The sequence below is a fragment of the Lepisosteus oculatus genome, chromosome 3 (assembly GCF_040954835.1).
Source record: "Lepisosteus oculatus isolate fLepOcu1 chromosome 3, fLepOcu1.hap2, whole genome shotgun sequence".
In the NCBI taxonomy this organism is placed as follows: Eukaryota; Metazoa; Chordata; class Actinopteri; order Semionotiformes; family Lepisosteidae; genus Lepisosteus; species Lepisosteus oculatus.
In genome coordinates, this window is record NC_090698.1 from 51194647 (window position 1) to 51210558 (window position 15912).

The 15912-nt window shown below is 36.0% G+C and overlaps 1 protein-coding gene across 1 annotated transcript in view; it reads right to left on the reverse strand.

Annotated features, from left to right (window-relative positions):
• Window positions 1–778: 778 nt before the first annotated feature.
• The window catches only part of megf10 (multiple EGF-like-domains 10), a 97384-nt gene continuing 82250 nt past the window's right edge, over window positions 779–15912 (reverse strand). The window contains exons 14-25 of the mRNA XM_015368634.2: window positions 15288–15434; window positions 14535–14669; window positions 14159–14287; window positions 12521–12649; window positions 11714–11842; window positions 10796–10924; window positions 9219–9455; window positions 8536–8663; window positions 8306–8432; window positions 7631–7675; window positions 6683–6889; window positions 779–5636 (exon numbers count right to left, since the gene is read on the reverse strand). Of these exons, the coding sequence (XP_015224120.2) occupies window positions 5476–5636; window positions 6683–6889; window positions 7631–7675; window positions 8306–8432; window positions 8536–8663; window positions 9219–9455; window positions 10796–10924; window positions 11714–11842; window positions 12521–12649; window positions 14159–14287; window positions 14535–14669; window positions 15288–15434 (1703 nt within the window). The 3' untranslated portion in view covers window positions 779–5475. The remainder of the gene's footprint in view (window positions 5637–6682; window positions 6890–7630; window positions 7676–8305; window positions 8433–8535; window positions 8664–9218; window positions 9456–10795; window positions 10925–11713; window positions 11843–12520; window positions 12650–14158; window positions 14288–14534; window positions 14670–15287; window positions 15435–15912) is intronic.

Here is a 15912-nt window from a genome sequence, read left to right on the forward strand (position 1 = left end):
TTCGCCCCTGTTTAATATTTTCAATAATATTCTTTCGAAATACGTGACTACTACGATAGCCATGCCCTATGAACATTTTTGATTGACAGCAAAAGTACAATATTAAGCATCTCTGGGTGAAATCCATAGGGTCAGTTCCCTCCCTGCAGAAATTCTGTAGAATTCTAGATTTTCATACGTGCACAACAAGTCTTCAGTATTTTTGAATAAATACCACTTTTAAACCGACAGTATAAAGGACTATGTACAAAAAGTGGCAAAAAGTTCCACTTATTTGTCAGTTCCCTATGATAGCTTTTCAACCTTGCCCATGAGTCTCTGATTAAAGACTCACTGTATGAATGGGACTACTTCTGCTGAATCAGTGTAATGTCAATAGTTCTTCCCAGGGGAGACTGAGATACAAAAGCTCATAGGATAATGTACATGTAAAAATTGAGAAACAGTCCTGCAGAGCCCTTTAAAATTAATACAAATGTATGATAAATTAAGTAAAACTAATGAGCAATGCAACCACTGGAGCATTGACAGGTCAGTGTCTCTTGCTCAGTGATCAGATAAAAGATAGCACATGTATGATACCCCTACTAAGTTATACAGTTTGAATCTTCACATGTAGACTTGACTCTCAGGTGAGACACTGCTGTTGGACCTTTGAGTAATGTGCATCGTTCCATGTGCTGAGGTTCTGTAAATTCCCCACTGTATGAACAGGTATATAAGTTTAAGAGATACTGTATTGCAGTGATTAATGTGACCACAGGTCTTATTTTTGTTCTTTTATTGGAAAGATTTTGCACATAAACTACAGGTAAAATAAATGAAGAAATTGTTTGTGTAGGACTGGTAGTACAAGGAAAATTGCATTGTCTTTGTTTTTTCTTTGGAAATAATTATGTGCAATCTCTGTTTTTCCTTTTATTTACTGAAAAAAAAACAAAAAAGCAAAATAATCAAAGCATTGATTAAAACAAATATAGATACATTATCCAGATTGAAAAACTGAAAGCAATCAAACTGTTTTTACAAAGGAAAGAAAGGTTACTCTTGCAAACTTCAAGGCGTTCATCTCTGCATTTCTAACTGCACACCCAAACAGAACCAAATGTAGTTTCCCTCTATCCTCTTTACCAAAGTACAGTTTGAACTCCAATTTTTCTGCAATTTTTTAAACATAAAGTTTCAAATGGAAATAGAATGAAGAGCATCTTTATTGCTATTTTTTTATCTCAACTACCATATAAGAAAGTAACACAAAATCACCTTTCGAATTAAATGATCTGAAATGGCTGCAAAATCTCAAAGAGCCTTTACACCATTGACACAATAGGATTACCAGACACTAACATAGGTAGTGTGTCCAGTATATCAGAAGAGTCTCACTTCTGCAGCCTGTTTAAACTTATTAATATCAGTGTGGTTTGACCATTGCCTAGACATGCACTTGAGATTGAATGTGGGATTGAAAAGGACACTTTTAAAAAAATGGACAGATATCACTAAAGATGGTGACCTGACAATCACACTTTAATTGCTAAAGGAGCTCGATCTCCTATTTTATTTTCTGTACAGTATCTTCAGTACTGCACCAGTGCCTGATGAATAGTCATGTTATTATTTTTTTACATACCGACTGCCTACCTATATTTATTTTATTGTATGCACTAGAATTGTGCCAACTGTATAGTGACAGTGACAATGACGTCAACAGAAGTGCAGAATTACAGTACATATCAAGGCTGGATAACCATATAGAACCAGTGACATTGTTGCAGTGGCTACAAATATGCAGTTGAATATTGAATATATTTAATTATTAAATTGTATAAGATGTTTGCTAGGTCCATAATGCCCCATATATCGGTCAGATACATTGTAGTCTTTTTAAAGCATTCATCCTTTATGATCATACAAGAAAGTAATAAAATATACAATATCCTTTAACTTTCGTATAGACCTTAAATTTCACATGGAACATTTATGTTTCAGATTTTCAGAAAATGCTTTTCACAGTACTGGAGATTTGCCTCTTACGGAAATCAGAGTGTGCACTCAAAAGAAGGAAAAAGCGGTGAATCACATTTTGCAGTGTGGCAAGTTGTCCCAAGGAAGAAGTGTAATACCCGCGGAACTGCCATGAGGGCGCCACAAATACAAATACAGTAGGGCTTCAAAGACGTTTGTAAAATAATGTACTGTTGCTCCATGTGATGTGTAATTGAATATGTAATAATTGAATATAACTGATAATTATACTTGAATAATAGCCCATAATATGTACTTTCACATGTGGCCAATTATTTATCAGTGTATATTTATTGCATAGTTAGTTTTTGTGGGTATAATATATACTGTATATATATATTAATTTAGGGGGTTACTGGGAGTCTGGGGAAATTGGATGGTCAGGCAGGAGTCACTTTACCAAAAGCAAATTCCACAGCAAATAACATATTATTGCCAAGTCCGAACAACCTTTAACTGTCTGTCAAATTTTAAAAAAGTGTTCAAAGGTTGTCAGTTCCCTAAATGCATGTCTTGGCAGCAATCAGCATATGGCACTGATTAATATAACATACAAGGAAACGAGGTTTTCTGTACAGTTTACAAATTGTCAAAAAGCATCACTTCAGAAATAGTTGTAAAGTGATTTACAGCTATGTACATCATTTTTATACAACAAATTTATAAAATCTGGCTCAGTAGATCTTAAGACTAACTGCGTCTATGTATACTTCTGAAAGACACACAGTATAAATGAAAATGCTGTGGTGAGCTCTGCTGATGAAAACCAAAAGCACAACAAAGCACATTCCTGCATATTTATTAAAGTGAGATTATAGCAAAAGTGTAGCATGTGAATACAAGTGTTTTTTTCTCATTTACTTTCCATTGCAATGCAAAAGACCAGCTTAAGCATAATTTATCATCTAAATTGGAATTACTAAAAATACTTACAGTATATAACGAAAAGTATCCTGGATCTGTTCTGCGGGAAGGTCTTTAATCCTGCTAGCAGGATGTCTACTATTATGATGTGATGGCAATAGCAGTGTTGCAGAAGTGTTATTGATAAGATAGCACAAATCAGCTAAAGTCTCTTTAGGGCACCTAATCCTGCACATACTTTTGTTATATGTCTCCCACTAAATGGGATTAAACAATGAGTAAAATAAAATCTGTACTAATCGAAAGCATAAAATCAATGTTTGTACAGTACTAATTATAGCTATCCTTCAATTAATAAAACCCATACTGGTATTCAACCTTACAGCTGCAGTGTAATCCAGACTAATTTACTTACTGTCTAGTAGTATATGTTCATGCCATCATTATAAAAATAAATTCAAATCTATTTTACATTAGCATTCTATAGGCATAAGGTTGATATGTGTTATTAGTGACTGGAATGATTTCAAGGTTCAACATGATTTGAAGTATCTAAAATAGGAAGCACAAAAAAATCCTAAATGATGCAAAAAATCCAAATATCTACTGTACCTTGCAAAAAGATTCGACCCCCATCCAATGATGACCTATTGAGTTAGATTGCAAGTGATCATATATATTTTTTCAAAGTGAATATTTTTCATCATAACATGAACGCTGAATCCCTTTATGGGTGTAGGAAGTTAACTGTCAGCAAAAATGTCAAAGAAAAATCAAAAGTTAAAATGTAAATTGCATAAGTATTCATCCTATTTATTTTGAAGGCAAAACTAAATTAGTTCTGGTGTCCAAAATTACTTTAACATTGTACAATTAGTTGAATGACCCTTGAGTGCAATAAACATGGTTCATATTTCAGAATAAATGCATCTGTTTCTATAAGGATCCTTAGTTAGGTTGTGAATGCCAGTTGAAGATTCAACCATAAAAAAAAAAATTCAAACAACCCAGGGGTAAGGTTGTAGCAAGTCACAGGTAAGGAGGATATAATAGTTTAAAAGACACTGAATATCCTGTGAGCACAATGAAGTCAATCATTAAATGTGTACCAGACACTGCCTAAAAACTGTCCCTCCAAACAGTGCAGCCAGACAAGGAGGAAACTAATTAGGGATGCCACTCAGAGGACAATGGTGTCTTTGAAAGTGCAGAGTTCAATGCCTGAGATGGGAGAAAATGTCCATTATTTGACAATATCATGGTCAGCTGACCAAGCTGGTCTGTATGAGAGTGGCAAACCCCATCTCAAGTTCCCCACATAGTTTACAACTTGTAGTATTTAATTTACATGTACTGCAAGTGTGTGACAAATGGTTATGATCAGATGAGACTAAACTGGAACGCTTTGGTTTAAATAGAAAGTGCTACAGTATATGTGCAGTATGTGAGGTGAAAACCCAACAGAGCATCATCATGTCAACACCATCCCTCCTATCAGGCAAGGTAGTGACGGTATATTAAGGGGCTGCTTCTCATCAGTAAGGACTGGGAAAACTGATGGATCAAAGTACAGGTAAATTTTAGAGGAAAATCTGGTTTAGTCTTCTAAAGACATTTAAAGGTGAATTTCTGTTCCAATCTAATCAGGACAACTGCCCAAAGCACTTGGCCAAATCTACACAGGAATGGCTTAACCAGAGGAAAATGAATGTGGTTGAGTAGTCCTGATGTCCTAACAAAGTGAATAGAAAATAGTGGGCAAGACTTTTTTTGTCCATAAACAATACCCAACCAACTTGGCAGAATCTTGAGGAAGTTTGCAAAGAATGGGCATTCATTTTACCATTGCAGTGTGCAATGCTGGTAGAGACTTATCCAAAAAGTCTTGCTTCTGTAATTGGTGTACAAAGTATTGTATTTCATCCAAACATTGACTAAAGATGATGAACACTTATGCAATTAGCCTATTTTAGTTCTTGATTTTTATATGCAGTTTTTCCTCACAATTAATTTATTTTACTTATGGAAGTCCACCGTTCAAGTATTCAAGATTTGTTTTAAAATATTCATTAATCAAAAAATATGTATACATAATTCAACAAAATCATTGGATGGGGGTGAATACTTTTGCAAGGTATTATACATTGACACTACTAGAAGATACCATATTTCTGTACAGATGTTTGTTCTTTTATTATTGTTTGACAATAATTGTATGACATAATTCAGAAGCAGAAGAGTGATTTTGGAAATAAAAGGTTTAAAGGGGTGGAATCCTTTTGAATTGTGTCTTGGAGACTAAAATAAAAAAATAGATTTTAAAGAATAACTGTGTCTTGGAGACAAGATATCATTGATTTCTTTTCAAAAAAGCAAAATGGAGAATAATTATAGTGATAAGAATAAACTAAAATATTCACCTTAATAAAAAATAATAATAACAGTGAAACTCAACAGAAAAGATACGCTGCCAGCAAGCAGGCAATGCAGGAAGGCCAGTGAATCACAGTGCTTCCTCAACAAACCCACTGAACCTGTGGATCTCTGTGCCTGTACAATTGTCCATGAGCACCGGTTCTAACAGGCTCATTCGCTGAGCTCTTTGTGAGGGGAAGGAGGGCTGTCTCGTTGTGGGAGCAGGTCATAGTGGCAGGGAATGTGGCTGTTCTTTGGAAGGTCATATGGGTCTTGACTGAAAGGCCCATTGTTGTTGTTCCCTGGTCCATGGACAACACTGACAGTTGGCTCTGAGAACAAAAAAGACACATTTTTAGACATGTATTCCTTTTTATTCGGTAAACGACAATCCAAACTTAACAAAGACGTATTATTAAACAAATTAAATCTATCTACATTTGGAGACAGAAGTTTTGGAACTCCCAAAATGAAAATCATTGACTTCCACCTTTAGTTTGGTTAGTAAAATTTATTAGTCTGTATTGACCACCCCTGAAGAAGGCCTCACTGTCAGTAAGTAGTGTTTTTCTTCCTTCTTTTTATCTCTTGGCATGGAATCCATCTCTAATGTATTGATTAATTATATATTTTTAACGTTAATTAGAACTGAAGAACTGTTAACTAACCATGAAGAGAACTAAGTCATTTAAATTATATTTTCTCATTATTGTGATTTCTACAACATACGGTGGCACACCTGTGGTGAAGTGCTGTAGTACTGATCAAGTAGTGTAGGTGAGTCTTGGGGAAACAGCCATAAGGCAATAAAAACAAACATTGCTCTTACTCTACAGTGAGGGAAACAAACACAAAACAAAACCTTAGCTCTTCTTTGAGCCTTAACTACACTTTTTTATCATCTCTAAAAAGACAACTGAACTGCTCAATTGTTCACCAATGTGCAAAAGAACAAACAACAAATTCTCTGATTTCAAAGTACCAAAAAAATCAAAACAAAAATCCAAAGGCTCATGAGTTAGTTGCTTTATTGCATATATTGCTCCTGTTTTTTGGATTTTAACTGTCCCCCGACAACTGTCTTTCACCAGTTAGTCAGGTGACTAAGGATGGCAATCATTCCCTACTGTTTCCTGAAATTATTGACCTCTTACAATACAAACATCTCTACTTTGGAATTCAGGATGAAATATTTTGGCCAATAGTTTTACAAAGCCAAGGCTGTCTTACTGGACACATTTTGGGGGTAAACAATGTTTTTTTCATTAACTTGTTGATGTTTTTAAACACAGAGTGTCTCTTATACAAAACAGATGCTTTAAATGTGAAATCCTAACATTATTTTAAGGATCACAGTATACTGTAAATCAAGACTTACCAACTTCGTAGACATTCTTGTTCGTAGAAGCAGAGTTTGCAATTTCTGCATAAGGCGGGTCTCTGCGAGCAGGAGACTTCATCTCCACATAGCCACATTCCGTGTTCTTTGGCATCAGCAGGGGGGGGTCCTTTATTGTAGCATAGGGGTTTTCTGAGCTGTTCAGAGAGCAGGAGCTTGAATGATACACTGAGCCCTTCACAAGATCTAAGAGGAAGTCAAGACAAAATAAAAGGTCAGAAAGCTCAGGAGGCAGAGATGGGCTTCTTCTCTCAACAGATTTGACAGCATTCAGTAACCTTCAAAATTCATATCCTCACAATGAATGGAACCTCTTATGGTTCATTTAAACAGAAAAACAAAGTTTTAAAACTGTTCAACTATACATTCAGGACATTTTTTACACAGAAGTATAGGTATCTAATTCATTTTTTAGAAGTCTTGCTACAAAAAATACTTTGTCTTCAAACAGATCTTACTTTTTAATTTAAATGAAAGCTAAGAAAAATACACCTATAAGAATATGGTTTCATAATTGTTTGGATTCATATTCATATAAACACAGAATTCAGACAAAGCATTAATAGAGCAAAACAAAACTTTATATTACAAATTCATGACTATGACCAAAGCACATGTTCCAAGTCTTTGTGGAATCCACACATTTACACTAGATTATTTTTGAAAAATGATTCAAATGTGTTATTCATTGACATATATCACAAACTGTATATGTGATATACAGTTGAAAATAAAATAAGTTATTGCTTTGCTGGACTAGCACGATTTATTTATTGATTGAGATAATTTAATCTCGCAATCCAAAAACATTCTTTCAGTTCTATTCAAATTCACTGGACTGAACTATTTTGTTGAGCACTGTGGTTATACAGTTTTATCTTCTCACATGATTGGCTAATACTATATTTATTTAAAAAAAGTTCTCACCTTTAAGAGATTTCCCCATGTAACCCCTATCAACTCCAAAAGCACCTATAAAAGTTATAAAACAAAACAAATTATGTATGATTTATGATAAACTGACATTAAATCTCTAAACAGCAGAAATGCTTAAGGTAAACATGTAAGTAACATGCATTATTGAAATGTACTGTAGCTACTGCACATGCTTTGAAATTAATGCTTACAGAATTAGGTAATATGAGGCTATTGAAGTGAACTAATTTACTAGACCCTGTAGAGGGAAGATTACTTAAAAGGGTTTTTGATCGTGGTATTGGAAGGCCAGCATGCCTGCATGGTTTTTAGGAATCTTTATTGCACCAGTCCATTTCAGGGGAGACAGACTCAAACAGAGACGTGCACAAACTCACAACATTTTGTTTTCCAGAAGCCAATTAACCTACCAGTATGTGTTTGTACTGTGGGGGAAACCACAGGACCTGGAGGAAGGCCTCACAAACATGGGGAGAACATACAAACTCCACACAGATAGCAACCCAGGGTCCCAAATCTATGAGGAAGCAATGCCAACCACTGTGCCACTGTACCACCCTGAACCAAACATCACAGCACAAAAAAGACTAAGTCAAGTCCTTCCGTGAATGAATATACATGTGATATGGTACATCTTTATTTCACTACAAATAAAATAGTCCTCACCTAGCTCATTAAAACAGCCGCCTTGCTTCCAGTCTGCAGGCAAGGTTCCAGTGTAGTCCATCAATGGAGGTCTCTTCCTGTGATCCACGTTTTTCAGATTTACAAACAATTGATTATTCTTTGGTTGCTGTTGGCAGAACATAAACCAATCATAGAGGTTAAGATAAAAGCCAAATGTTGTATTCCATAATTTATTTCAGACCATGGGATTGCCATGGAAATTGACCTACTTTTCCCAGTGTTGTCCTTTCCATATTGTTGACATGTGGTGGACTGGTGCACTGGGTCAGTGTGTGGTAACTGGGATTAGAGAAGTAATTGCTGTTTGGATGACCACCATTGGCTTGTGGAAGAGTTTCTGAAAGCACATAAAGAAGTAAATCAAATTAGGAGAGATTGACCAAAGTCAGCATCACAATTCAATCAACATACTGTACCATGGGAAGTCATTTGAGTCTGTTTTAAGCCATCAATAAAAAACTTTCTTAAGCTCCTAAAATGAAACTAAAATATAAAACTTAAAATAAACATGACTAAACTAATGTTCTAAATTACTACTATAAAATTATAGTAGAAAAGACTAAAAGAGTTCTCTAGACACCCACATTTCTGTCTATCTTGCTTCTCTTTTGTCAAGCATTTCATTTGAGTGATGAAGCAAGCATAGTTTTCAGTTGTATTTTTTAGGTACTACAATCACTAACACTGTATATGACTACTGTTATCTGAGCCACAGCACATGCTCTGTTTCTTGTTATATTATATCCAAAGCAGTAAACTTTCAAAGTATTCCAAGATATAGACACATCGTCCTGATATTACAAATTGCCTGTTTGACCTGAAATGAGTAGGTTACTTACTGGGTACAATATGAACATGCCAGTGAGGCCAACACTAGTGCTAGCTGCCATACCTGTGATGGTGTAGTCTGTGTTCATTGCCCTCATGGCTGGAGTGTATGTGACGGCAGGCATGGCCGTCTCCTTGCCCTTCTGCTTCTTCCTGTAGATGATGAACAGCGCCAGGAGGAAGAGGATGATGAGGACCAGCACGACAATGCCAGCAATGGCACCAATCTGGTAGGAGTCAGAAGAGACAGCTGTGCTGGTGCGGCTCAGACTGTTCAGATTTCCCACTATGATCACGCCAGCTGTGGGGAAGGAAGTCAAGGCAGAGGACACAATGTAAATACCATCAGGACAGTCCCATACTGTCATAGATGAATGGAAATATTTACATATAAATGTATAATTAGGCTTTTTTATCCCATATTTTTCTATACAGTATATATAACAAATAAAATCTATGAATGTACAGTATACGGTATGATACAACATAGTGTTTATTCATTACAATTTAGATTGCACAACGTTTGTGACTAAACAAAGTTTCTGAATTTCATAACTATTTCAAAACGTACAGTATATGCAGCACAGTCTCAGACTACGACTAGTTCTGTGGTTTGATTTTATAGGTTTGGCAGTTGTTTTGAAAATAAATGTTATTAAAAAGATGTAGCAATAAAAGTGCAATCCCATCACTAAAATAGTTTGTATGATTTTGTGAATTTGTATATAGCAAAAACATCATGTATTGACTGGAGCATTAATTTCATCCTACACCATCATTCTTCTTACACCAATCAGATTTTCTTTGGCAGCTCAGTTCTGCACAAACTGCTCTCCTGTCATCACTGGACAATGCGTCAGCTATCAGGAAGCTTATATTTTAACTTTACTCATAAATTAAAAAAACACATTCACTCCTTCTGTAACCAAAGTTAACTTTCTCTGGCAGTCCAATTATTGTTGTGCAAGGTGATGTTGAGGAGTTTCAACATGATAAGACCTGCAACACACCCAACAATTATTTGCACAAGATCTTCTGATTGTTCTGTCACTAATTTTGCCTAATTTCAGTTTCATTAACAGGAATTGCCTTTTCTCTGGCCAATTGAAAGAGGTTGCAAATGTGTTAAACATAAAAGCTTCTCTCTAATCTTGCTGTAGTAATGTGGTATATTTACCCGCTACTAGAGGCCAGTATATGGATTGTTATTACTTGTACAGTAAGTAGTCACACCAGAGGTGACTGACTTAATTATTGGTTAACAGGTAAAGGATTTAAAAATACACATGATCACATACTGTAGATGTACTGCAATTACACTTTTTGTTTGCTATATAAGGTTGTGTTCTGGGCTAACTACGGTATTATTGTTTCTTTAGTGTGTCCTGAAAAGGCCTGCAATAAAGCCTATTGAACTTTACTTCTTAACCATATGTTTGTTTATGTACAGATCCCTCGAGATGTTGTTTGATTGCAGGGTCTGTCACACTGACATTCAACAAGCTTGTATACCAAATTTATAGTATTAAGTGAAGGGTTAGAGGAACCATTTGTAATTTCATATATAAAAATATATCATCCTCCAATTTATCTGCAGACTACATATTTAATTTAGGTGACACAATGTCTGGAATATCACACCTTGGTCACATCTTGCTCCCTTCCAACCTGGGCTGCAGTAGCAGGTTCCTGTGATGTGGTCACAGGTAGAGTTGTTCAGGCAGTCACACACCTGCCTACAACCGTAGCCATAGGTCCCAGGGGGGCATTCTGTTAGAAATAGGAATCAAGGTATAAAGAACATAGGCAATATTGTTATGTTTACTCAGTGAAATATTCCCATAGACGTTTGCCCAGCAATAAGAAAACTGTGGATTGGCCAAGACCTGCTTCCACCAACACTCTGTTACTGCACTCTCAACATGATCTCCTGGCTTCAAGCGTTGAAAGAAACAACCTTGATTCAAACCAATAACATCCAGTCAAACAGAATCATTCCATAGGGAATGTTTAATCATTTAGCTTCCTTTAAGCACTGCATTGTGGCTTCTTTCTATCCATCCATTTTCCAATTGCTTTATCCAATACGAAGTTGTGGAGGATACTAATCAAGCATACAACTGATGAAAGGCAGGATTCGCCCTGGATGGGACACCAGTACACAAGCATGCACAAAACCACACCAGGGCCAATTTTTCCCAGAAGCCAATTAACCTACCAGTACAGTGTGTCTTTGGACTGTGGGGGGAAAGCCACATGAACACAGGGAGAACATACAGCACAAACTTCACACAGCTAGCACTCTGGGAATTGAAAACAAGTCCCCAGCGCTGCAAGGCAGAAATACTAACCGCTATGCACCAGTGCCACCCTTGTGGCTTTTATTTTTATTTTATTTCTGTATTTTTTTAATATCTCTTTCATATTCTTAACTCGATGGAAAGCTTGGCCTCCTGTTTGTAATATATGAACAGAAGGAAAACTAAAGAAGACTTGTAAATAATGAACTTTAACCACATACTGCTAGACTTTGATAGCTATGATCTCCTCTGTACTCACTTTGTTCACAGTGCTTGCCCATGAACCCAGTGCGGCAGGTGCACTGTCCTGATATGTGATCACAGTCTGCTCCGTTCTGGCACTGACATACCAGAGAACATTCCTTCCCATAGTAACCCAGGGGGCAGCCTAAGAGACATGTCGTTACATTTATTTCTTTAAACAGACACTATAATTAAACATATACTTTAATTAGCAATCATGTTTAACCTGCAAAATACCATAGCCTAGAAAATCATCAAATAGTCAAACAATCATTAAAAATAGCCATTACCACCTTTTTCAAAGGGAATTGCATTACAATAGATTGTTCTGAATCAGATTTTATATAAAAGAAGAAACACACATAGTATTGATGGTATTATACCGGATTACTTTTATGGAAAGAAAAATTACTTTTGGGGCAAATTTTAACATTTAACTTTAATTTTCAAAGCATAGCCTAGTATCTTATTATTTACCAAATTAACCAAATAAAAAATACATTTCACTGTTAATTTTTTAAAGGGCACTGTACAAAGCTCTGAATCATTCCTGCTTGGGACTTGGGACTTAGTCCCAAGTGTCTGTATGCTAAATCACACAGGAAATGAAATACAAACAGTACATTGGAACGCAACCTCTAACTCTCCTGTCTAGTCTGTGTTTTATGTCAATCACTGAGTTATTGTACTCACACTGTTTGCTGATTAAAAAACATCAAAAGCTAAAAATGAACAATACAGTAGGTTTCAATTCGGATGGAGTTTCTGAAAATATACTGGAGTGAAAGCCAAGGTTGTAGGCAAGAATTTCATGTGAACTCACGCTGTGTGCAGTAGAGGCCAGTCCAGCCAGGTGTACACTTGCATTCTCCATCATAGGCACTGCAGAAAGCTCCATTATGGCAGTTGCAAGTGTGAATACAGTTTGGCCCCCACTGTCCAGGTGGACAGGCTATAAAAACAATGGACAACCTATTTAAAAAACTTGGATAATCTTCAACACTAAACTTAAACCAATTACATCAATTATAATGCAATTTGACATTATATGAAATCAGAGATGTTTACGTAAAGTAGTAATTTTCATGGGAGATTTCAAATTCCTTCACACGGCTTAGGAAAAACCAATTGAAATTACAGCAGCAAAAACTGAAAAGACAGACATGGGTAATGACTGAATTCGTACTCAATTTGTCAAAGCACCTAATAGAGGTAAAGTCTTTGTCAATCAAGGAACTGAACATTTTTAATCTTGAACAGAGAAGAGTATGAGGGGACCAGATTAAAGTGTCCAAAATCCTTAAAGGGATTGACTAAATCAACTTGAAACACACAATGAAACACACCTGAGGACACATGTTGAAACTATGTGGAAGTGCATTTTAAACTTTAAGGAGGAGTCACTTTTTCTACACAAAGGACTACAGAGTAAGTTCCCTCACATTTAAAAATGTTGCTATGTTCTTAATAACTGTCATATCAGTCCACATTGGTAAATGTTAGTTACATGACAATGCAGTTCACAAATATTACTGTTCCTTGATATTTTATCCATAAAAAAATATTTTCAATCCTTTCTGGTGTACAGGAAATTATAAAAATAAACATTACAAAAGCCTTGCAAACATGTTAATAAATTTCCAGGCGAAACTATATTCTTTGTTCCACTGTGACTCATTCTAAAGGACACTCAATACAAAAATAAGAAGACTACCTAAAGTACCAGCAGATGGCAGACAAACACCAATTATGATCAGACTAATTCTCAAAACACTGGCTTTAAATATTAAGAAGTTTTGTGTCCAATATTAAAAATAAAAATACTAAAATACATTCAGAAAATTGAAATATTCTCCAACAAATGGTGAAGAATGGACACTTAGACGAACCTAAGAGTTTCACCACTCCTTCAAGCTTACTGGGCATCAGGTACTGTACAAATCCCTTTTCCACTGGCTCAAAATTATATTCTGTATTTGGAGTTTTGCAATATAGTGTGATAAGAAGCATTCAGTTTGACAAAGCTTTTCTGAAGATCTACAAATTGAACTTCGGTGACTCATCTGACAGTACAGTAATAAACCAGATTTGAATTGAGTATATATGAGGAAAATTCAACTAAATTCTGCTTTTGAGGTGGCATTGATAAGCATTGTTGCTTCACAGCACTGCGGCCCTAGATTCAATTCTTGGGATGTTATTTTCATGGAGTTTGTATTATCTACTTTCTAACTTGCTAGAATGTAGATTAAATTTAATTGCCAATCACATTCTTTTTTTGTCCATTCAGTAGAACGTTGTTTTGCACAAAATTGTAATTTTTAAGGATCCTAACTGTATGTAGCCATTCAGAGACATGTTACACTCAGATGTGGGCATACGGTATTAGTTTCCCTATAGGGATCTTCCTATAGTTATTGTAGGCGTACACAAACTAAGTGCAGATAGTATTAAGACTTACGTTGAGAGCAGTCACTGCCAATCCACCCCGGGTAACACTGACAGGACCCATCAATGGGGTTACAGGTCCCGTTGTTGGTGCAGGTGCAAATTTCTGCACACTTCTTTCCATATCTACCACTGGGACATACTGCAAAAAACATGAACAATTGTGCTTCAAAAATATCTGTGAAAACAATCATTGTAGTCAGATTTCAAGTGCACATATCGGCTTCCGAACACACTTCTTATTTCAATAGCCAATATGTACACATGAAATATGCCCCCAAGCTATTTGATAACATGTTGCTATTTATCAAATAGCAAATGCTTTGCCCCATCATTTCTATTTCAGAATAAAACAATTCAATGCCTAAGGTAAAATGCAGTAATCTAACCTTCATTGCAGAGGGCTCCTTTGAACCCGGACAAGCAGTCACACTGTCCAGTCATGTGGTGGCAGGGTCCATTGCTGTGCACGCATTGTGGGCAGATTTGGCTACAGCGATGCCCAAAGAAGCCTGGTGAACAAACTGTAAGAACAAATGCGAGATTCAAATGCAAGCTCAAATGTGCAGGTAAATACTCAGACTTTAACATATTCTTTAGAATATTTACAAATATCCTAAAGTGTACTAAGTCCTGCATAAAAATAATGGCCTTAAGCACAGAACATAAGAATGTTAAGAAAGGTTAGAAATGGGAGAAAGTCATTCAGTTTAATTAGCCCATTTAGTAGTAGTTTATTTATCTAAGAAAGTCATCCAGCCATTTATTGAAAGAAACGAGAATATTTACTCCACTAGCTTGGCTCGTTATTTTGTTCTGTATGCCCACAACCTTTTGGGTAGAGAAGTGTCTCCTGTTGTCAGTTTTTAAATGCCCTTAATTTAAAAAATAAAAAAATGACAGTGCAATTTGACGGATGTTTTCTATAGGGATTTCTATGCCTGACATTGATAGTACAGTGCTATCAATCATGTGTTTAGGAACATGATCCAATAGAGAGCGAGAGAAAAAAAAAGTATAAACGTCATGGGTTAAATGTCTTTGGTAATAAAATGCTGCACTTGATGTTGTTTCATGTCACCTGCTGTGATCCACTCAGACACACCTCGCTTTAAAGAGACACAGAGATATGAGACACTCACTCGTCTGGCACGTGGTTCCTCTGTATCCTGGTGCACACTCACACGTGCCTTCATCAGGGGAGCAGGATGCTCCATTTTTACAATTGCAGGTGAGAGAACAGTTTGGCCCCCAGCGTCCCTCCGCACACACACTGTCACAGTGAATTCCTGTGAATTATTGATGTAAATTATGTTACACATTGAGAGAGTTGAAGCAATCACCCAGCTAAACGAACCCCTTTATTGCACAAAATGACAAGTACTGTAGTAAGAGCATAATGATGTGTTGCATTTGTTTTAAATGCTATAATTCATTACTGTTTCACTCTCCAGGCTTCACTGTTGTCAGATGCTGATAGTGGATAAGTCACTCACAGATCTTGATATTAATATTCTGATCTAGAATGTCTGACAGTCTATGTCAGTTTGTTTTTATGTCTATTGTGACATAAATTATGTTTTCACGTGAGTGTCTTAAATCTGAATGCCATTACAAAGCACACAATTGGACATTAATATAAATAGCTATATTAAAAATATTTCATAGACTTCAAATGTCAGCAGAGCTTTTCATCTGTTTGCCCTTTTCACAGAAATCAATCACTGAGACATAAATGCGGAGTAGAAAGTTGTGCTGGTTCACTAT